Here is a 20,411-nt window from a genome sequence, read left to right as displayed (position 1 = left end):
ATTAGAACAACAGATAGTTAAATTCAATAGACTCTAGTATCTAACATTACCACTATTCAGAAAAACTAACAAACACACACACACACACACACGCACACGCACACGCACACGCACACGCACACGCACACGCACACACACATGCACACGCACACACACACACACACGCACACACAAGCAAAACAAAGAAAGTGAATTACAAAGAATATTTTGTTGTCCAGAGTTGTGTTTTAATTCTTGAAATTGGAGTTCATATATGGTGACGTTTTTGTGTCTGTGTATAGGAAACGAGCAAGTCGGCACTGTGGACAATACAGAAGTGACATACGTTATGTCTTTGCTGGGCAAAGTGCTTCCTTCAGAAGGACATGTCTCACATAAGCAGAGCAGTAACCGTTTTAGTGCCAGCCAACAATGTGTTTTAGGCACAATACGGTGGGTTAAAACAACATAAAAACATGGCTGTTTAGGCTTCTTATTGGCACACTCTTTGCAGAGGTTTGGCTATATTTATTCTAGTGCCAGATGTTTCTTTCCAAATTCATATTTTCAAACAGCAATTTTGCTAATCTTAAACAAGTCACTTGATGTAAACTTAAAACAATCAATAAAATATGTAATCTTACTTGAGACATAAGATTGAGTTAATTTTTTTTACAAGATACAAAAAGAAGAAGTTTCTACAACAGAGTACAGGTTAGCATATATATTTACAAAACGTACAAAAATGAATTTTATAAATAGCGATAATTTGAAGGCAGAGTGATTAAGGCATTTGTCTGAAGTTGCTGCAGTCTCATATTATGGGGACTATAAGTTAGGAGTAATGTATTGTCATCCATTAGTGGTTGATGGCGTTTCATCTTTGCTAGCAGTGCTTATCACTTGTAAGGTAAGGGTGAGGCACCGAAGCAATGAACAAGTTTGGTATGTCCGTCAGCACAATGTTGATATCTATACCAAAAGCTTTCTTACTTGGTATTTCCGTCAGAAGGTCAGTAGATGGACTGAAACACCATAGACATTTCACTAATATCATTACCTACTTAAGTCTTCTGCCTGAGTTCTAAGGTACCATTAAAGAGATGTGATCAGTGGTGGAAGCATTTTTACATTCCCTGAAGTTGCTGAAGGCACATTTCTATTGACTATGAAATCTCCTGGTAAACTTTCTAATAGGCAATTCAGTTGCTCTTGATTAAGTTTAATCTTATCATCCAACTCCCTCTGTTCAATAAGAAGGGCTGATTTCATTTTTACAAAATGCTGGTAGTCCTGAAATTGTTCCCCTGTGAGGTAGTTCCCTAAGATGTCTGTCACCAATTTCTCACGGCGATCCAAGTTCTCCTTAAGTTCTCGAGCATCTTCATGCTGTCCACAAAGTTGCTTTTTCTTTTCATTCCAGGTATTCTGCAATTTGTTATAAGAGTGATATTAGAATCGCTAACATTTTTAAGTTCAACGACACATATCTTTTATATGTAATCTATAATTTCTATATAGTTTACAGATGCACATTTTTGGTTTTACCAAAACGAACACAAAAATTAGGGCAAAAAAGGGACATGCACATCCAAATAATATCAAAATTAGCAAAGTTTTATTAAAACAAAAAAAAACTAAAAACTTTTTGTATTAGTTTTCGGTTGTATCATATAGGGCAAAGATTTTGCACTCATACGTTTAGTGTGCCCGCCCACTCCTGTTGTTGCTCGTATTTGTGGTCTTACAACACATGTGTAAGTCAGTTCCTTTAGGTAAAATTTACCCTTCCATTTTCTTCCTATGTTGGTTTATGGGCTACTTTTTAGGTCTGCTCTATTAGGGAACAGCCATGATCAGTGACTTCAGATTCACTTACAAAAGACATTTGTCTAATGGTAGTCTGAGTCTGAAATCCGCCACCTATCTCAACAGAGGCTCAGACTGCTGCTCTGTCACTTCCCAGTACCTTAACCCTTTCCCGTCACAGACATTTTTTGCATTTTTGTTTACAGTTTTTCCTCCCCACTTTCCAAAAGCCATAACTTTTTTATTTTTCCGTCGATAAAGCCATATTAGGGCTTGTTTTTTACGGGATGAGTTGTCGTTTTTCAGGGCACCATTTATTGTACCACTGGGATACTGGAAAATAATCTTTGTGGGGTAAAATAGGAATAAAACAGTAATTACATAATCTTTTTTTCAATTCTTCGTTTTTACGGCTTTCACCGTATGGTAAAAATGGCGTATTAACGTAATTCTACCAGACAATACGATTATGGTGATACCAAATTTATATAGTTTTTTTTAATGCTTTACTACTTTTACAATTAAAATTTGTGTTTTGTCACTACATTCGGAGAGCCAGAACTTTTTTTGTTTTTCCGTCAATTAAGCGGTATGAGGGCTTATTTTTTACGGGGCGAGCTGTAGCTTCCATTTGTACCAATTTTGGGCTACATGAGACTTTAGCGATTCTGGTGTTTTATATTTTTTACGGCGTTCACCGTGCGGATTAAATACTTTAGAGGAAAAATGGGAAAAGGTTTTTTCTTTAACTTTTAATATTTTTTTTTATACTGCTAAAAACGTTATAATTTTTTTTTTACACGTTTTATTAGATTGTTAGATCGCTGGTATAATACACTGCAATACTGATGATTTGCAGTATATTGTAATTTTTACAGGCACGTTTTAAGCCCTGCCAGAGATGAAGAGAGGCAGTCCTGGGGGCCTTCATTAGGCCCCTGGGTTACCAAGACAACCAACGTAACTCTCCGATCATGTCGCGGAGGGGCCAATGAGCTGTTGGTGGGGAGCACCCTCCTCTCTCTAACCTCTTAGATGCTGCGATCGAGATTGCTCGCAGCATTTAAGGGGTTAAACAGCCAGGAACAGCGCGATCGCTGTTCCTGGCAGTTAGTCCCGGGTGTCAGCTGTGTATTATGGGCTGAGCCCGCTCCAAACTTCACACCACGATGCTATTACGTCGTGGTGCGGGAACAGGTTAAGATTACAAAAAAGATAAATGACTACCAGGAAGCTCTGGTGCCACTTATCTTGAGAAAAACAATAGGAAGGAACAAAGTATAAAATGCAAATGTCCCAGCGATTGCTTCCTGGCAACAGCTATTTTGTGTCTTTGGTGATCTTAGAGGAAAATTAAACATAGAAAATTATATGGCAGCAGTTCTTCCCTTCATTTCCTCATTTCCTTTGATCCTATTTGCAATTAAACGGAGAAATATATACATAAATGTGTCCTAGAAGCTCAGCCATGTTCCCTTTCTTCTCCTTACAATTCTGTGTCTGGCTGTAAGACAACTGGCTGCAGCAGGAACCTTCCATCTCTACCCTATCTGTAGTAATACAAAAATTGAACAAATCAGCAGGAGACTGTGTTCAAGATTTATGCAAGACTGTTTGTTTGCCACCTTTTTTTTTTACTGCAGGTTCCTAGTAACATCTGTGTATATTTTTTTTTATGTACAAAGGTGTCCATAGTCTTTAAGCAGTGAATGGGTCTTTGCTGCATTTCCCTGCACATCTGGTAGCTGGGAGTGTGCATTTGAATAGAAAAGGTGGCAAATAATTACCCAAATCCTACCCAAGGCCCTAAGAAGTCACTTTTTGCTAACGAAAACGAACTATGTTAAAATAAAACACCTTATACCTCTTTAAGAAATCAAAATGATTATCAAATAAAATAATGTATAATATAATGTTTACCCGTTCTTCAGCATTGATATCTTCTCCCAATGTGCTGAGAACATTTTCCACCTTGGCCAGACGTCCTGAGAGTGACAGCAGAAGATTCACCACTTTGTCCAGATCTCCGATGAACATCTTATACTTGTCAAACTCATTGGGTTTGCAGAGTTTCTCTATCAGGGCCTCCACCTCTTCTCCTAGGCTGTTGTTGAGTTTTATGTGAACCAGAAGACTATCTTTGGCATGCTTCAAAATCTCAAGTTTATGGTTAAGGATGGCAATTAATTCAGCCTGTGGATATAAGAGAGATATTTACCACATTAAGATGCCTTTCATGACCTACAAGCCTTAAACACTTTTACAAGAAATATTCCATGCATGATGAATGAATTTGGTTTTGCAAATTAGGCTACATTTATCAAAATTGCATTAAATACTTGGCATAATATATTAGGCACTCTTCACATAGCGTTAATTGCCTTCCATCAGTCCAATGGAAGGCTGCAACCTATGCCCCAATGTATATGCATACAATGGGATACGTCACCCGAATAGCCCCGACCCCCTCACAGAGCAAAGAGGGACCACGACCCTAGGGGAAGCTCCTGAAGTCACTGTCCATATATGGACAGAGACGTCATGAGCTACCCAGGGCCAGAGTCGCTGGGAAGAGCATTTACTGAGGTAGCGGTTCTTCCTGCAGCCTTGTACAGTAGTCTCCAGTGGCATAACAGTCCATACATGGACAGGTACGTTACTGGAGCTTCCTGACGTATATGTTTAACATGTACCTGTAACGGATGCCATACAGTGGCATCCATTACCAATAGGCTCCCAGGTTAAAAAATAAAAATACTATACAATACGAATTTTTTTTTGCGGGATGCATCAAGATGGAAAAGTGTAATCTATTACACTATTCCGTTCTTTAAAAAAAGGTATGCTAACATATAACAGATGTTTTGAAAATCGTCTGACAAAAAGACAAAAAACAACATAACAAAAAGTTTAATTACTTTAAATAAAAAAACAATAATTTGAGAAAAATCTATTTCTACGTCCATCATTTGTATAGAGTGCTTGGGTTTTTCTACTATACTATATTGTGGGATATCCGTCCCGAACCCTTATAGCACCTGAATATTCCTGTCTAGAAGTGCAGTCCATCATTCTTTCTAAATGTATAACAGCCCGTCAGATTCCAAAAGAAAGCTCTTTTGGTCGCCGTCAAGCTAGTGGAGCTCTATGGACATGTTTATCATGTACGTTGGGAGCTTTCCTGACGTTCAAGATAAACATAGGGCAGAAATGTGATCTGAAGTGGGCCTTACTCATGACTGCCGTACAAATACACCAATACTCTGCAACAAAAAATGGTGCATGAAACTGTAAATCTGTCCGAATTTTTTAATGGAGTTGTTTGGTTTGGACAACAGTCGTATGATTGTACGTCTTTGGACAGAAGGGTGCTTGTTTTTATTGCAAGGTGCCAAGTGATTCAAATAAATGTCCATTGTTTTTCTGAAGCCAATAAACAAGTAGGATCTTGCTTTAGCTAACAGATGGGAATTCCCAAGTTGTGGATCCCAACATGCCCTAAGGTGGCCATACACATGAAATAACTGTCGGCCGAACACTTTTTCAGCCGACAGCTAATTCTTCCAACTCCCCCGTAAACTTTTTTCAATAAGGAGGGGTTAATACGTCGCTGCTAGACCCCTCAAGCCACGGCTTATCTCCCACGGGAACAATGGATTGGGCATGTTGAAATCCAACATGTCCAATCCCTTATCCCCCTATCTCCCCCTGACATCTGCTGTTTTGCAAGAAGGGAGGACCCCATACACTTAAGATGTTGACTTTGGCTTACTTTTTTCACATGTATGGCCAGCATAAAACAGACAGCAGCTTTTAAGTTCTAAAAACTCAATAAGTCGACAGACATTCAGGTTCCATCAAATATAAAATGTTACAATTACAATACCACAATTCTTTAGTTGGAAATACATAGTGATTATATGCATATCATTTATATAGATTACACTATGGAAATAAAACATGGAGCATTTCAGTCACTGCAAATAAGTGTCAAGCCAGGGCCCAGTACAGCATACACTATGTCACAGCCACATAATAAAAGGCAGCACATCATTAACTGTGAGACCTGGACCTGTGCCACATTAAGAAAAAGACGTCAATCAATCTCTGCCCTCCAATGTTTACAGGGTCTCTAGTGCAAGCACAGCCTGTTATGTCCATTAAATGACTGCGTGCCACATACCTGACCTACAAGGCCTTGTTTTGTTTTAATTAATATGTTTTGCTGTCATTCCAAAAAGCCAGCAGACATAATGCTATTGTGCGCTCACAAAACAAGTGGACTTTGATTATCCAAATGAGTCCTCTTCTACTGGTTCCCCTCGTAATGACTATGCCAATGTTCTTCATACACAGCACAAAAACCATGCCAATGTAATTAACAGCATGGCACTAATCACTTAGATCACTTTCTCCTTCTTCACTCACATGTGGACTGCCCTCCTTTTGGAGTTACAGGGGTGATTGCAGTTTTCTGTTGTATAGAGTTGGTGTTTATGACACAGGCAGCAAACATGTATTTATAGCAATATTATAGAAGGCCCATTTATGGCAAATCATCACAATGCTACTTATTGATTAACAATTAAAACCGCTACAATCAAATCCTATTGTACTGGCCATACATAATAGATTAAAGTAGGCAGAACGCGTCCATTTTGGTAGGATCAGTAGATGATCTGCCCGACATTTCCACCAATGGCAGATTTGGGGGGGGAGGGTTCCTCTGTTTGGCTGGGGCTAGACATAGACTTTTTTTGTAGTGAGCGATAAATCGTTGTCCATAGAAATACATCAGACTAGATCTATTTATCGTAATACAAAGTCTGTGGTGGTGTGTCCCGGACCTGATCCTCTTTTTGATTATTACCTCGGTAATCTTGTACGTATTTATATATCTTTGGGGGGGGCTGCCTATTACATCTTGAGGGCGTATATGGTTATACTCTCATGTACCCCATCTGTGAATTCTTCTGCTTATACCATTTTTGAGGCCTTGACACAGTCTGTATATTCAGGTTACCCACCATATGTTTTTACGCCTTCTTTGCAGAGTCTTCGGTTTTATCTAATATCTATTAAAGTGTTTTATTACTTTTTATGTATGTACGATTAAATAAACTTTGATATTTGATTTTTTGCTAATTATTTTTGGTCATGTGATTAACAAGTGCTTATAAACTGGTGGGGGTTGTACTTGAGATTTTACAGTACATATCTTCAAACTTAAAATCTTCCAGCATATTCTTGGCGTGCTTCTCCTTTTGTGACACTTTCCAGCAGCAGACTGTGTTCCTATATCAAACGTGCCCAAAATAAGCTCAGATGACAAACACTACAGCTTACCAATTTAGCTTTACTACATCTATACATGTAAGGGTATGTTCACACGAGGGCGTCCGTTACGGCTGAAATTACGGGGATGTTTCAGCCTGAAAACATCCCCGTAATTTCAGCCGTACCGGCATGTGCAGGCGCTTGAACGCCGCGTCAATTACGGGCGTAATTAGCGCTGCTATTCATTGGAGTCAATGAATAACGGCTCTAATTACGGCCAAAGAAGTGACAGGTCACTTCTTTGACGCGGGCGTCTATTTACGCGCCGTCTTTTGACAGCGGCGCGTAAATATACGCCTCGTGTGAACAGACAAACGTCTGCCCATTGCTTTCAATGGGCAGATGTTTGTCAGCGCTATTGAGGCGCTATTTTCGGGTGTAATTCGGGGCAAAAACGCCCGATTTACGTCCGTAAATAGGCCGTGTGAACATACCCTAACCGTTAACATGCATGTTCTGTTATTTTACTATAACAGAGGGGAATAAGTAGCTGCAATTACCCTCTAGCTCTGCTTATCTCCAGGTGAACCAAAGGATTGGTCAGATTAAAATCCAACGTGATGCAAGTTTGTTACCCTGATGTCTGCTAGGGCTTGTAGACATTAATTTGCGGCAGATCCCCTCTTTACAAGCCTAACAAAAGTCAGCCATACACATGTTGTTGGCTGACAGCTTTCTCCCCCGACCTCCCTATAAACATGCATGCCCCGCTCTGTTCAGTCCAGCGTGCATATTTATGTAAAAAACGAGCAAAGGACAAGTTGTTAAAAAATTCTTCTTGTAGTAACTTATTTCATTGTAGAACAAAGGGATCCGGCATGTTATAACAATCCAACTTGCACAATCGTGGTTCCCAGTGGCGTAGCTTTAGGGGTCGCAGCAGTCGCAATTGTGACTGGACCCCGAAGCCAGGGTGCCCATGGTCCCCAACACCACCTCCATCCACTATTACTGTAGTACTAGGGCCTATGTAATAAACTACATGGAACCCTGTTACTGCAGTAATCGTATACTTATCCTCCACGCGCCTGACTTGTGTTTGTGTGCAGCGCGGGTCCTAACGCCTTTCAGCATCAAAACGTTATGTGAGCTGCACACAACGTTGTGACGCTAAATGATGTCAGGACCCACTCTGTCTTCTGGGGCCCTGTATTTCAGCCTACCGTTTGATACTGTCTGCAGGGCCCTGTATATAAGCCTATTATGTATGAGGCTGTCTGCTGGTACCTGTATCTAATCTTACTATGTGTGATACTGTCCGCTGCGCCGGGGTATCTATTCTATTCAGTGGCAGAGCTATAGAGGTCGTAGTTTTACTGATATTATATCTCCGATATATATATTTATATTTTAGGGGGCCAAAACATATGTATTGGGGCTTGTGCCCCTGATGTTTTAAGACCTTAGCAACGCCCCTGCTATTGCTGCGTTGATGGGTCACTTAAGAGACCCAGCGATGCAGCTGAAAGCTGCGGGCCGTCGGCCATGAAGAGAAATTGGGTGGCCCCAAGAAGACCTTTTGCACTGGGGCCCATGAGCCTTTAGCTAGGCCCCTGCTGGTTCCCCCTGACATTGTGCAGTCGGAAAGGCTCCCATAGACATTAGATTGTCTGTGGACCATTAGTGGATGCTAGTGTTGGAGTTGGAAAGGCTCCCATAGACATTAGATTGTCTGTGGACCATTAGTAGATGCTAGTGTTGGAATTTACATTATTAATAACAAATATGATTTCACGGACTGTCACAAACAATTCTTTACCTTCTTTTCATTCACATCAAGGTGCTCTAATCCTCCTGCTCCTTCTAAGTATGTGTCTGTGATCCTCTTTAGAAGCTCAGCTCCGGGTGCAGACACCGAATAGTACACAGATGACCTTACTCCATTTTCTGCAGCAATCTTCTTAGTGTCTGTCCTAGAGATCAATAAAAACAAACAAGCCATGTCATAGATGAGCAGGGAGAAGGTGACTTATTCCATGGTGCACTATTACTGTCACCCTTATGGTCTGGGTGTGAAGAAGGGCCCTCATTTATTTAGTCATTTGTGTCCCTTTAGTGGCGGAAAAAAGTTGCAAATTTAGGTGCACAAACATTTTTTACTTTTTTTGCTTTTATGCCACACCCGACACTTTTCAGAAAGAGGGAGTGGCTTAGTACAAGTTCCCAAAAAACTGGCGTCCATTATAGTGGAATTCTACGGAAACTCGGAGCTGCTGTAGACTTCACTAGACGCACCAACATCACAAGATGCCTGAGCCTCTAAATAAATGACTCGCATCTTTATCCTACTTGCCTCTGAGTACATCTCAGTACATCTTAGTACATCTGGCCCAAAGACTTTCAGGTTAGTTATTCTCCATTTCCATTAATTATCTTTCCTGAAAGATTGGGGGTTATGTAAGATTGGAAAAACATGGCTGCTTTTTTTTCACCCCAGAAACGGCAACATTTACCGTGGTCCTTGTCTAATATTGCAGTCCAGTCCCATACCTTTGCAACACTTGACACAGTGCATGGGAAAGAGTGCCAACATTTCTATGAGGTGTCAGCCATGTTTTTATTTTTTTAAATTATTTATATATATTCAACTCAGGGACTGTAGACATGGGTTAGGTTTAATATGTCTAGCCATGTTTTACTAATTTCTCATAAACCCTTTAGGCCCCATTCACACGAGCGTGAATCACATCCATGTGCTGTGCATTGAAACAACGCACAGCACACTGACCCATTGATTTCAATGGGGTCATTCACACCAGCGGGATTTTTCACGCAGCCAGAGTCCGCTGCGTGAAACTCACTGCATGTCCTATATTGGTGCGTTATCACGCACCTACGCGCCCATTGACTTGAAGTCAATGGGTGCGTGAAAACCACGAACGCACACGGATGCACATGCGTGTGTGGTGCGTGATGTGCCCATCAATTCAGTTGAAAATAATAAAAAAAAGATGTGCTTTGTGAGTGCGTGAATAACGCGTGCCACTCGCAAAGCACACTGATGCATAACGCATCACACACGGACCCGATTCACGTGCGTTTTTCACGCACGTGAATCGTATACGCTAGTGTGGATGAGGCCATGGTAAGATTGTATCTGTAGTATGTGTATACTGCTGTAATGTCACCCATTTTCCACAAGGTGGCACTATACTCACAGTTTCTAAGCTTGATATGTTCACCCTTAGGCGGGATTCACACGACCGGGTCGTTCCCGAGCCCGAGTGTCGGCCGGTAAAATCGGCCATTTTGCCCGGCCGGTTTGCATAAAGTTATGCATCCGTGCCGGGCCGGGCAGATCCGGACAGTGACATCAGCGGCAGATCCTGAAGGGGAATCCCCATGTGTTCGGGGATTCCGCTTCAGGAGTTTCCCCTGATGTCACTGCCCAGATATGGACAGAGACATCAAGCGCTCTGTCCAGGAGCGGAATCCCCGAAAACACGGGGATTCCGCTCCTTCAAGGAGCTAAAGTGCGGCTAGCACATAGCAGAGCGGGGAGATACCTCCCCGCTCTGCTATAGTGGCGTCGCTACAGTAGTAGCAGCCGCAGCAGCAGCAGCTGCTGCTACTACTACTACTAGCGGCGCCATCGAAGGTGTCGCCGAGCCAGGGTGCTTTTAACAAGCAGGGGAAGGGAGCCAGCGCAGCGCTCCCTTCCACCTGCTGTACACCCCGGCCCTGCAACACAGTGTACAGCGATGCCATTCGTCAGAATGGCATCAACTCCTCCTCCTCACATGCACTCTGCGCTGTGAGGAGGAGGAGATAGAGCGCAAGCGCCGGGAAACCCGGCCATCACTCGGAACACATTCCGGTGATGGCCGTGTATTACCCGGCCCCATAGACTTCTATGGGAGCCGGGCGGCCGGGTGCCCGGGCAAAGATAGAGCATGTCCTATTTTTTGACGGCCGGATTTTCCGGCCGTCAAAAAATCGGTCGTGTGAATAGCCCCATTAGGGGTCTATCATTCCTAATGCAGCCGGGTGCCGGCCGATTTATGAACGGCCGGCACCCGGCCGGGAAACCCTGCCGTGTGAATGAGGCCTAAGGGTATGTTCACACGCTAGCTGGCTTTTACGTCTGAAAAGACAGACTGTTTTCAGGAGAAAACAGCTGCGTCGTTTCAGACGTAAAAGCTCCTCCTCGCATTATGCGAGGCGTCTGTGACGCTCGTAAATCTTGAGCTGCTCTTCATTGACTTCAATGAAAAACAGCTCAAATTACGTTGCAAAGAAGTGTCCTGCACTTCTTTGCCGAGGCAGTCAATTTACGCGTCGTCGTTTGACAGCTGTCAAACGACGACGCGTAAATGACAGGTCGTCGGCACAGTACGTCGGCAAACCCATTCAAATGAATAGGCAGATGTTTGCCGACGTATTGTAGCCCTATTTTCAGATGTAAAACGAGGTATAATACGCCGCGTTTACGCCTGAAAATAGGTCGTGTGAACCCAGCCTTAGGGTATGTTCACATGCTAAAGTAAAAACGGCTGTAAATTACGGCGCTGTTTTCAAGGGAAAACAGCCTCTGATTTTCTGCTGTTATTAAAGCATTAAACTTTCTTTGATGCTTTTTTTTTTTTAGCTGTTTTTAGAGCTATTTTTCCTTTGACACAATGAAGAATGGCTCCAAGTGACATGCACTTCTTTTTACGGGACTTTTTTTTACGCAATGTTTTTTCAAACGGCCACTTAAAAAAACGCCCCGTCTGAACAAAACGCTGTTTTTCCCATTGAAATCAATGGGCAGATTTTTGGAGGCATTCAGCTTCCGTTTTTTCAGGCATTTTTCGAGGCGTTTACGCCCCCGGAAAAATGCCTGAAGACACTGCGTGTGAACATACCCTTAGGCCTCATGCACACGAAAGTGTTATTGCGTACGCAATTAATCTGCAAAAATGCGGATGAATTGCGGACCTATTCATTTCTATGGGCCCATGCACACGACCGTTTCCAAGGTCCGCGCATTGGCCGGGAGCCTGGACCACAAAAGAATAGGACAAGTCATTATACGGGCTGCATTTGCTCATTGAAATCAATGTGTGCGAATGGCCAGTGGATGACGCTCCGCAGCCATCTGTGCCGTAATCACGGGCCGCGCACACGACTACGGCAGTGTGCATGAGGCCTTAGGGTCAGTTCACACGTTGCGTAAATACAGCGCTTTTTCCGCAACGGAATTAGTTGCAGAAAATCCGCCTCAAATACAGTAGCACTAAAGTAGATGAGATAAAACAAATTTCATCCACACGCTGCGTAAATACTGAACGTAAAAAACGCCCAGAAATTGACCTGCGGTGCGGAATTTTATTCCGCAGCATGTCAATTGTATTTGCGTAAATGCTGCTTTTTTTGTTGCAGGATTTCCCCATTGAATTCAATGGGAGGTAAATCCGCAACAAATAGAAGTTGCGTTATTTGCGGCGGGTTCGCACCGATTTCGCCGCAATAAACACAAATCAGAAAAAAAAATCTCATACTAACCCAGAAGTCTGTGTTTTTCCCTCCAGCACGGCCTCCTGGGATGACGTTCCATCCGATGTGACCGCTGCAGCCAATCATAGGCTGTAGCGGCGGTCACATGGGATAATACATCATTCCAGGAGGCTGGCCTGGATGACGTCAGAGGGCCGGCCTCCTGGGATGACGCTTCATCCGATGTGACCACTGCTGCAGCCAATCACAGGCTGCAGCGTTTTCCTGGGATGAAACATCACCTCAGGAGGCCGGCCTTCTAGCAGGCCGGCTAAATGCTGCAGTTTTCCGCAGCAGACATTCCAGGTGAAAAACTGCACCACAGTTTGCCTTCTGGTACGTTCACACGCACTGTATTCAGACATAATTCGGGGGTTTTACGCCTCGAATTACGCCTCAAAAAACAGCTCCATTACGCCTACAAACATCTGCCCATTGCTTTTAATTGGTTTTACGATGTTCTGTTCCCACGAGGTGTAATTTTACACGTCGCTGTCAAAAGATGGTGTATAAAAATACGCCCGCGAAAAAGAATCAAAATTTTTGTTTTTCTCCATTTTTAGATAAGTAAAACATTGTGTAATAAAAAGTTATATAAATTGATGTGCTTCAATACTTTACCATTTTCAAGATCTGCCAGTGAATGAGAAAGTTCTCGTTTACAACCAGGGTGTGAAACCGTTTACAGGCCTAGTACTGAGTATATGCTACACATGTATCCAGTTTAGACAATACTTTGTAAGCTGCTGTAAATATATCAATATCATAAATCCCTCTTCTGTCCAGATAGTCTGCTACAATGTGTCAGTGCAGGTAAAATCTATTAGGGCTTATTCAGGCGAACGTATAATATGTCCGTGCTACGCGCGTGATTTTCACACGGTCTTATGTTAGTCAATGGGGCCGTTCAGACTGTCCGTGATTTTCACCCAGCGTATGTCCGCTGCGTAAAACTCACGACATGTCCTATATTTGCCCGTTTTTCGCGCATCACGCACCCATTGAAGTCAATGGGTGCGTGAAAACCGCGCACGGCACATGGACACACTTCCGTGTGCCGTGAGTGATACGCGCTACAGTAGTCAAAACTATGAATGAAAACAGAAAAGCACCACGTGCTTTTCTGTTTACAAACATAAAAACAGAGTGTCATAATAATAAATCACGCAGCCACGCATCATATGCTACTGACACACTGAGCTTTTAAGGACCTTTTGCGCGTCCCCCTGTTGTCCTGCCGACAACGATAATATTTCAGTTTTTTTAAAACGATATGATCAGCAGATGAACTAGTGCTTGCATGTTCAAAGATTGGTGGCTTCCAAGCGGTTGGAGCCTGACCGATCCAACAGTTATCATATTTTCCTGTAAATTATACACAAAAAAACAAACTAGAAACGCTGCAAAAAACGCCACGTGTGATCAGTAATACCAGAGATGCCACAGTTAATCAGAATGCTTTTACTCCTGTACGTAATCTCATAATGATGACTATTTGGCTATTGACCAGAGAACTTGCTCGGGTAAAGGAAGACGAGCAATGCTTAATGCACAAGCCTGTAGAACGCAAATACCCATGCACACTATATAAAGCTACAAAAAAACTACAAAAAAAGAAGAATGGCCGATGGCCTCCATCCAGATCATTCATATTTTAGGTGTTCAGTACCCACATAAGCACTGGACATTGGGCACCTGAATAAATTGCTATGGATGAATGCTGTTGATCCCTCTTCTTTATTAATCCATTATGACGAGTGATCTGAGACTATCCTCAATTGCATCTGAGACATATTGACTATTGGGCTGGGTTCACACGACCTATTTTCAGGCGTAAACGAGGCGTATTATGCCTCGATTTACGCCTGAAAATAGGGCTCCAATACGTCGGCAAACATCTGCCCATTCATTTGAATGGGTTTGCCGACGTACTGTGCCGACGACCTGTAATTTACGCGTCGTCGTTTGACAGCTGTCAAACGACGACGCGTAAAATGACTGCCTCGTCAAAGAAGTGCAGGACACTTCTTTGGACGTAATTTGAGCCTTTTTTCATTGAATTCAGCTCTAAATTACGGCCGTCAATGACGCCTCGCAAAATGCGAGGACGAGCAATTACGTCTGAAATTACGGAGCTGTTTTCTCCTGAAAACAGCTCCGTAATTTCAGCCGTATCGGACGCTGCCGTGTGCACATACCCTTGGAGTGCTGTTTTTTCTCTGTGGATTTATAAATATATATAATTGTCCACAGACATGAGATAGCTGTTACCAAACAATAGTTCCTCGAGTCCCCATTAAGATGTTCTTCAGCCAAACACACATGCGGTTTTTATGGAGGCTGCAAGACACTTCTCAGGCCAATTACCTGTAGGAAAGCAATACAATCAGGCAGGTTGAAAGACAGCCTTTCTGAACACTGTTCGGAAACGGGAGCTGTTGGGTCCGGTTGGTCTCTCCATATTCCAAAGTTTTTTTTGCCAATCCTGCCAAAATTGTACATTTTTTCTGACAAAAATCTCATGTCTATGGCAAGCTCAAAGGGGTTGTCTGTTTTTTTTTTTTCCCTCCCAGAAACAGCGCCACTTCTGTACTGGGGCTGTGTCGGGTAGTACATCTCTCCTCTATTTGCTTGATTTCCATGGATATTAGTGGCGTTGTTTTGTAACCTCAGACAAGCTGCATAGGAGATATGTACAGGGCATGTCATACTATAAACCTGTAAAATGTATATCATAGTTAAAAAAATATTTGGTGTTGTTTCGAAATAACATCAAACTTTGTTGTGTTGATTATTTTATAGTTGGAACATTTGGTTGTCACCAAGAAAGGCAGGTCATAACTGGCATGTGTCCTCTCCCCTCTGTACAAGTGACTGAACCGCCAGCATTATATGAAAATGTTGTTCAGAGCCACTTAACAAATGTCATGAGACGTAACTGTCTAAGAGACGTTATTAATGTGTCAACGTGTGCCCAACACCATGTCTATTAAAATATTCTAAATGCCCATCATATAATGTAAATTGCATTTTATATATCTAAGCCAGAGGCTCTAGCACAGAGCAGCTAGTATCTATGAAACAAGCTGTTGTATCTTTTATGCCATTGATGGGATTTTTCCATGGATCAAACCATATATTAATACCATCCTTCCCTTGGTTCCAGTTTTTTCACTTAAAGACTGTAAATCTTTGAACACTTTTGTTTTAATTAAACAATGTATCATGGTGTTTTGAGCAACTTTTTAAAACATTTCAGATACAGCTTCTACGTATCCTGGATACATAGAAGCTGTATCTTGCGTTCATACCCGAATCCGGCATTTCTGCAGGACTGACTGCTTCGGTGACAGCGGGTCCTGCGTGTCTCTGATACACAGAATCCACCTGTAATCGATCACATCTAAGTCCATAACCAGACTGCATACAGCCAGCATCTGTTTGATCAATCACTTTGAATACTGTTTTGGCTTTTCTTTTTTTTTTTTCAGATTGATCCAAAAGTCTATTATATACTATAGTATATAGTAAAGTATATGTAGTGGAGTATTGGTTACTGGGGCTTCAACCATTACTGGGCCTGGAGGGTAAGGGGGCCCACCCCTATTCCCTTCAGACTGGCCCACCCCTATTCTCTTCAGGCTGCCACATCGGGCCCTGGCATAGGACTGCTGCATAGCACATATAAGGTCCTGACATCCAGTGGATATGTGCTGCGTCGCATATAACGTCCCGGTTTGCCCAGCATCAGGTTCTTGTTTGTGCCATGGCATAGACCTATGCCGGGCAGACAAGAGATGGAAGTGAGTTTTTTTTATGTCCGGTCAGGGAGGGGGGTATGGGCATGGGACGCTGCATGGAGGCCGGCTGTTACTTGTAACTCCCTGAGCATATACCCTTATGTTTGGAAATGTACAGTATGCCATGGAATTCCATTATAAACAAATAAATAAATAAATAAACTTAACAAATACTTTTTTCTGGTGTCCTGTTTTAAAAAGTTCTGCAGCCCAGTTTTCAATACAATAAAATAAAATGGTATCCAGATGGACAAAAGGACACAATTTTGGCATATCTCCGACCTATAGAAGTCTATGGATCCTGTACAGTGTACGTTCAGATAGATTTTTAGGGGGGGGGGGTTCCAGACGTATATTGCAAACTGGTGTGAATTGAGCCTGTATTTTCCTGAAACTGACTATGTGTGGCAGAAAACTGGGAAAAAATTAACTATTAAAAAATAATGTGAAAATAAAAAAATATACAAATAAAGAACCCGCCGAACAATGCCACTATCAACTAACCCAGAGTGTTGCACTAACCCTATCCTAACCACCCAAAATGGTACAAGTTATTTTAGTGGATTTAATTGTTTTTCAACATTTTACCCTAAATAATGTAAAAAATGCTATAAGAAATGGTACAATAATAAAGCATTGTGTATGAAGCGAAAAAAACAACATCTTAGGATAACCTAAAAAAAAAAAAAATTATAGCTGATTAATTCATTTGAATGTACTAAAAATTGTTCAATTGGGTCTGAGGGTAAATGCCCCTCAGTACTGAAGTGGATAAAAAAAAAAGCCATATGGGGAAGTATCTTTTAGTCATCAGTTTATGGGATATATTTTCAAATTTAAATATTCAAATACACAAAAAACTAGTACAATGGGAGAGTTCTCTAACATTGCAAGGTATAAACATACTTTAGATTAAAAGATATTCCGATTTTATAAACCACTTACATTTCATTTTCTGCTGAATAAACCTTGTCTGGAAGCGTTCTCTCTTTGATCCACCTCCTATTATTTACCCTTTGTGCACAGGTGCTTTTCAAGAACAGGCCACCCATTAGATCCATAGTGGTCTTCATCTTGAGCTCTGGATCTAAAATATCCGCTAAAGATTTGTCCTTGTTTACAATCTCCTTGGCCAATTCTTGAGATTTAACATCTTCGGGGGTCATCACATTTGTGCTAGCATGACTTAAGGTGCTTTCACATGTAGAGTTTTTGTGGTCAGAAAGTTCAAGTGCTATAGAGGAGGATGCCTCATCCTGAGTCGGAGGATATTGTAAGGAACTTTGACTTGATTCCACTGAACTTGTTGTAAGCTGAGGTATTTGAGTCTGAGCAAGTTCCAAATCTTTTACAGGCAAACTGGATGTTGATGGGTCCAAAGTTCTGTCTTCCCTGTCTATTTTCTGTTCGCCTTCTACTAGGATGGGATGCCTATAATAAGAGAAGAGAAAATAAGTACAAATCTTTGGGTGACCTATTCACATCTTGCGACATCCCTAATCTGTAGTCTATATTATAAAGATATCACTCAAAAATGACTATTTAATAACATGGCCCCTAGTTACTTTCGCAGACCAGCTAACCAGTATTGATTATTTTGAAATGGGTTCAACAGTACAATATTACGTAGAACTGGAATATATTTTATTAAACTATATGAAAATTAACCAATCCAGCTAGCTGACACCCCTAATATCCTAAAATAGTTACCATAAAATAATTGGTAAATGCTCAAGTGACTGGAGCAACATAAGCTAAATAATGAGAGCTTGATCTTCACGTTAAAATCAATATGTTCTTGTGAACTAGTTTTGTTCCTTCTACAGTATAGCTCAAGATTGAAATAGGCATGTTCTCCTTTCTACACTTACCATTCACTTGGGTTCTTCTTGAGAGGGTCAGTAGAAACATGTTGTTTTTTCTCTTGACTTTCCCCGAGGAGAGCATCTTCCAAGGAAGGTGGTGGGAATGGAGGTGGAGATGGGGGAACAAATGTGTTTTTGGGGAATGTCTCTAACTCTTGCTCCTTGACAAACACATCATCATCCTCATCATCATGTACAACTACAGGGGACGATAACTGGAGACAAGATTCGGATATACGCAGAGATATTTTTCCATGGTGGGAAGGGGTCTCTGGCTCTGATGAACTGGTACTCCACATTGTATTGCTTTTCCAACTCACAGAAGGACTATGCTCAATTACGGAATTATTGTTAAGAGGACTGTTTCCTTCCCTTCCTGAATCCGTGTTTTTCGCTTTTGGAAGTGGTGCTCTTTGTGGTGGAGTAAACGTTGTTTTAATTTTTTTATTGTTATTTTCTAAATAATTGAAATGTGAACCTAAATCCATAGGAGTTATATTTTTATCTTCATTTGGAGACATATCTGTATTTTTAGGACACAAATTACCTTCAGTAGCAACAAAGTCTTTTGAATTATGACTAGAAATGGTAAGTTGTGTAATTTTAGATGGACTTGGATTACTGGAAGACGTTAAGGTGTTCAGCCTTCCACCATGTAGATGATTAAGTAATCCAGAAGCTGGTGTGAGACTTTGGGCTGTGGTGTGTCTTTGAATTCCTATTTGAAGATTGCGGGTTGATGTATTAGTCTGTTTCTCTCCTCCAGGCCTAGTTTGGTGAGCGGTATAAGAACTGAATGCTGGCTCATGGGTTGCCTTTTCTGATGCTTCTTCAGTCTTGACTTTGGAAGCCCTAAAGTGGAAAGTTATTAAAATATGTATTTATAACACTGGTTTCTTGTACACATGGAAATAAAGTTGGCGTTCAATTCTACACAACCACAAATGATAATCCAGGTCACAGTCTTTGATAAGGCTGCAGATGTTCCTTATTTTTGGATCATAAGATGCAAATTTAAAGTTGTATAAAAATTTGTACAAAACAAAGCCATTACTATAGGCAGAAGCTTAATTTAGTATATAAAAACAGGATGAACAACAACCAAAAAGATAAAATGAAGTGCAGTGTTCGGAAGTGAAGCACAACTCAAAAACTGTTTTAGAGTTGTGCTTCACTTCCAGTCACAAGGCGATGGATGCTGGACGCGTTTCGCAGAAGCTTTACTCTGGGGGAGGGAGGATGTTGGAGACATGTGTGACATGGTTGATCATTACACTTGTGTATGTTGGTATGTGATTGGATACAATGTACTATTTAAGTCTTTTGTTTGCACCTAATGTCCAATACCACCAAACAAAGCCGTTAAAGGTGAATGTGTGTCGTGGGAGGGGTAATTTCTTTAATCTTTCCCCCTCATACTAGCCATGGCTATGCTAGAATTGTTGCCTATTTAGTATGTAATTGACTGTGTTCACCTACACATTTATTTTCTGTAGTTACTGTAGCCTGCTTATGCTAGAGGGTTGAAGTCAGAATGCTTTGGTATATTACAGATATTTATTTACATGTACAGATGTAGCACTCTTTATTTTGACTCTTAATGCATTAAATACACAGTGTAAATAAACTTTAACTTGACTTTTTTTTAATGGCTTTTCAATGGCTTTTATTATGTGATATCAAGATAAACTGTCTTACATCTGTACCATGACTAGTTATCTTACATTCGTTGTACGGATCCTTTTACACCGGCCAATATGGGCCGTAAAAACTAGTGCTGATTAACGAGACAGCTTATTTATCGGCGCTCATTTTCTCCTTTCACACTGAGCTATGATCAGTAATGTATGGGGATGAGCGCTCGTTACTACGATTGTTTGTTCCCATGTAATTCCATCATGTCAGCAGCACATCTCCCTGTTGCTGCCAACAACAATAATATTTTGCTCTGCATAAATGATACGATCAGTCGATGAACGAGTGTTGGGTCATTCATCAGCTGATCGTTGCCCTGTTTACACAGGGCAATGATCAGGAACGAGCGTTCATATGAACGCTTGTTTGCCCGATCATTGGCCCGTGTAAAAGGGCCTTAACAGGGGGGAAATTTGAGATTGCCATTGTTCTTCCAGGCAGATTCTCT

The 20,411-nt window shown here is 41.5% G+C and overlaps 1 protein-coding gene across 1 annotated transcript in view; it reads right to left on the bottom strand.

The window, feature by feature from the left end:
* Positions 1-218: 218 nt before the first annotated feature.
* Positions 219-20,411, bottom strand: part of SHROOM3 (shroom family member 3) — a 187,164-nt gene continuing 166,971 nt past the window's right edge. Inside the window, exons 6-10 of the mRNA XM_075861621.1 lie at positions 18,275-19,120; positions 17,349-17,834; positions 8,885-9,038; positions 3,709-3,981; positions 219-1,407 (exon numbers count right to left, since the gene is read on the bottom strand). Of these exons, the coding sequence (XP_075717736.1) occupies positions 1,075-1,407; positions 3,709-3,981; positions 8,885-9,038; positions 17,349-17,834; positions 18,275-19,120 (2,092 nt within the window). The 3' untranslated portion in view covers positions 219-1,074. The remainder of the gene's footprint in view (positions 1,408-3,708; positions 3,982-8,884; positions 9,039-17,348; positions 17,835-18,274; positions 19,121-20,411) is intronic.

Source organism: Rhinoderma darwinii, chromosome 1, assembly GCF_050947455.1.
Source record: "Rhinoderma darwinii isolate aRhiDar2 chromosome 1, aRhiDar2.hap1, whole genome shotgun sequence".
NCBI lineage: Eukaryota > Metazoa > Chordata > Amphibia > Anura > Rhinodermatidae > Rhinoderma > Rhinoderma darwinii.
The sequence above is the reverse complement of the archived record's forward strand: the minus strand, read 5'-3'. Positions and strand labels throughout refer to the sequence as shown.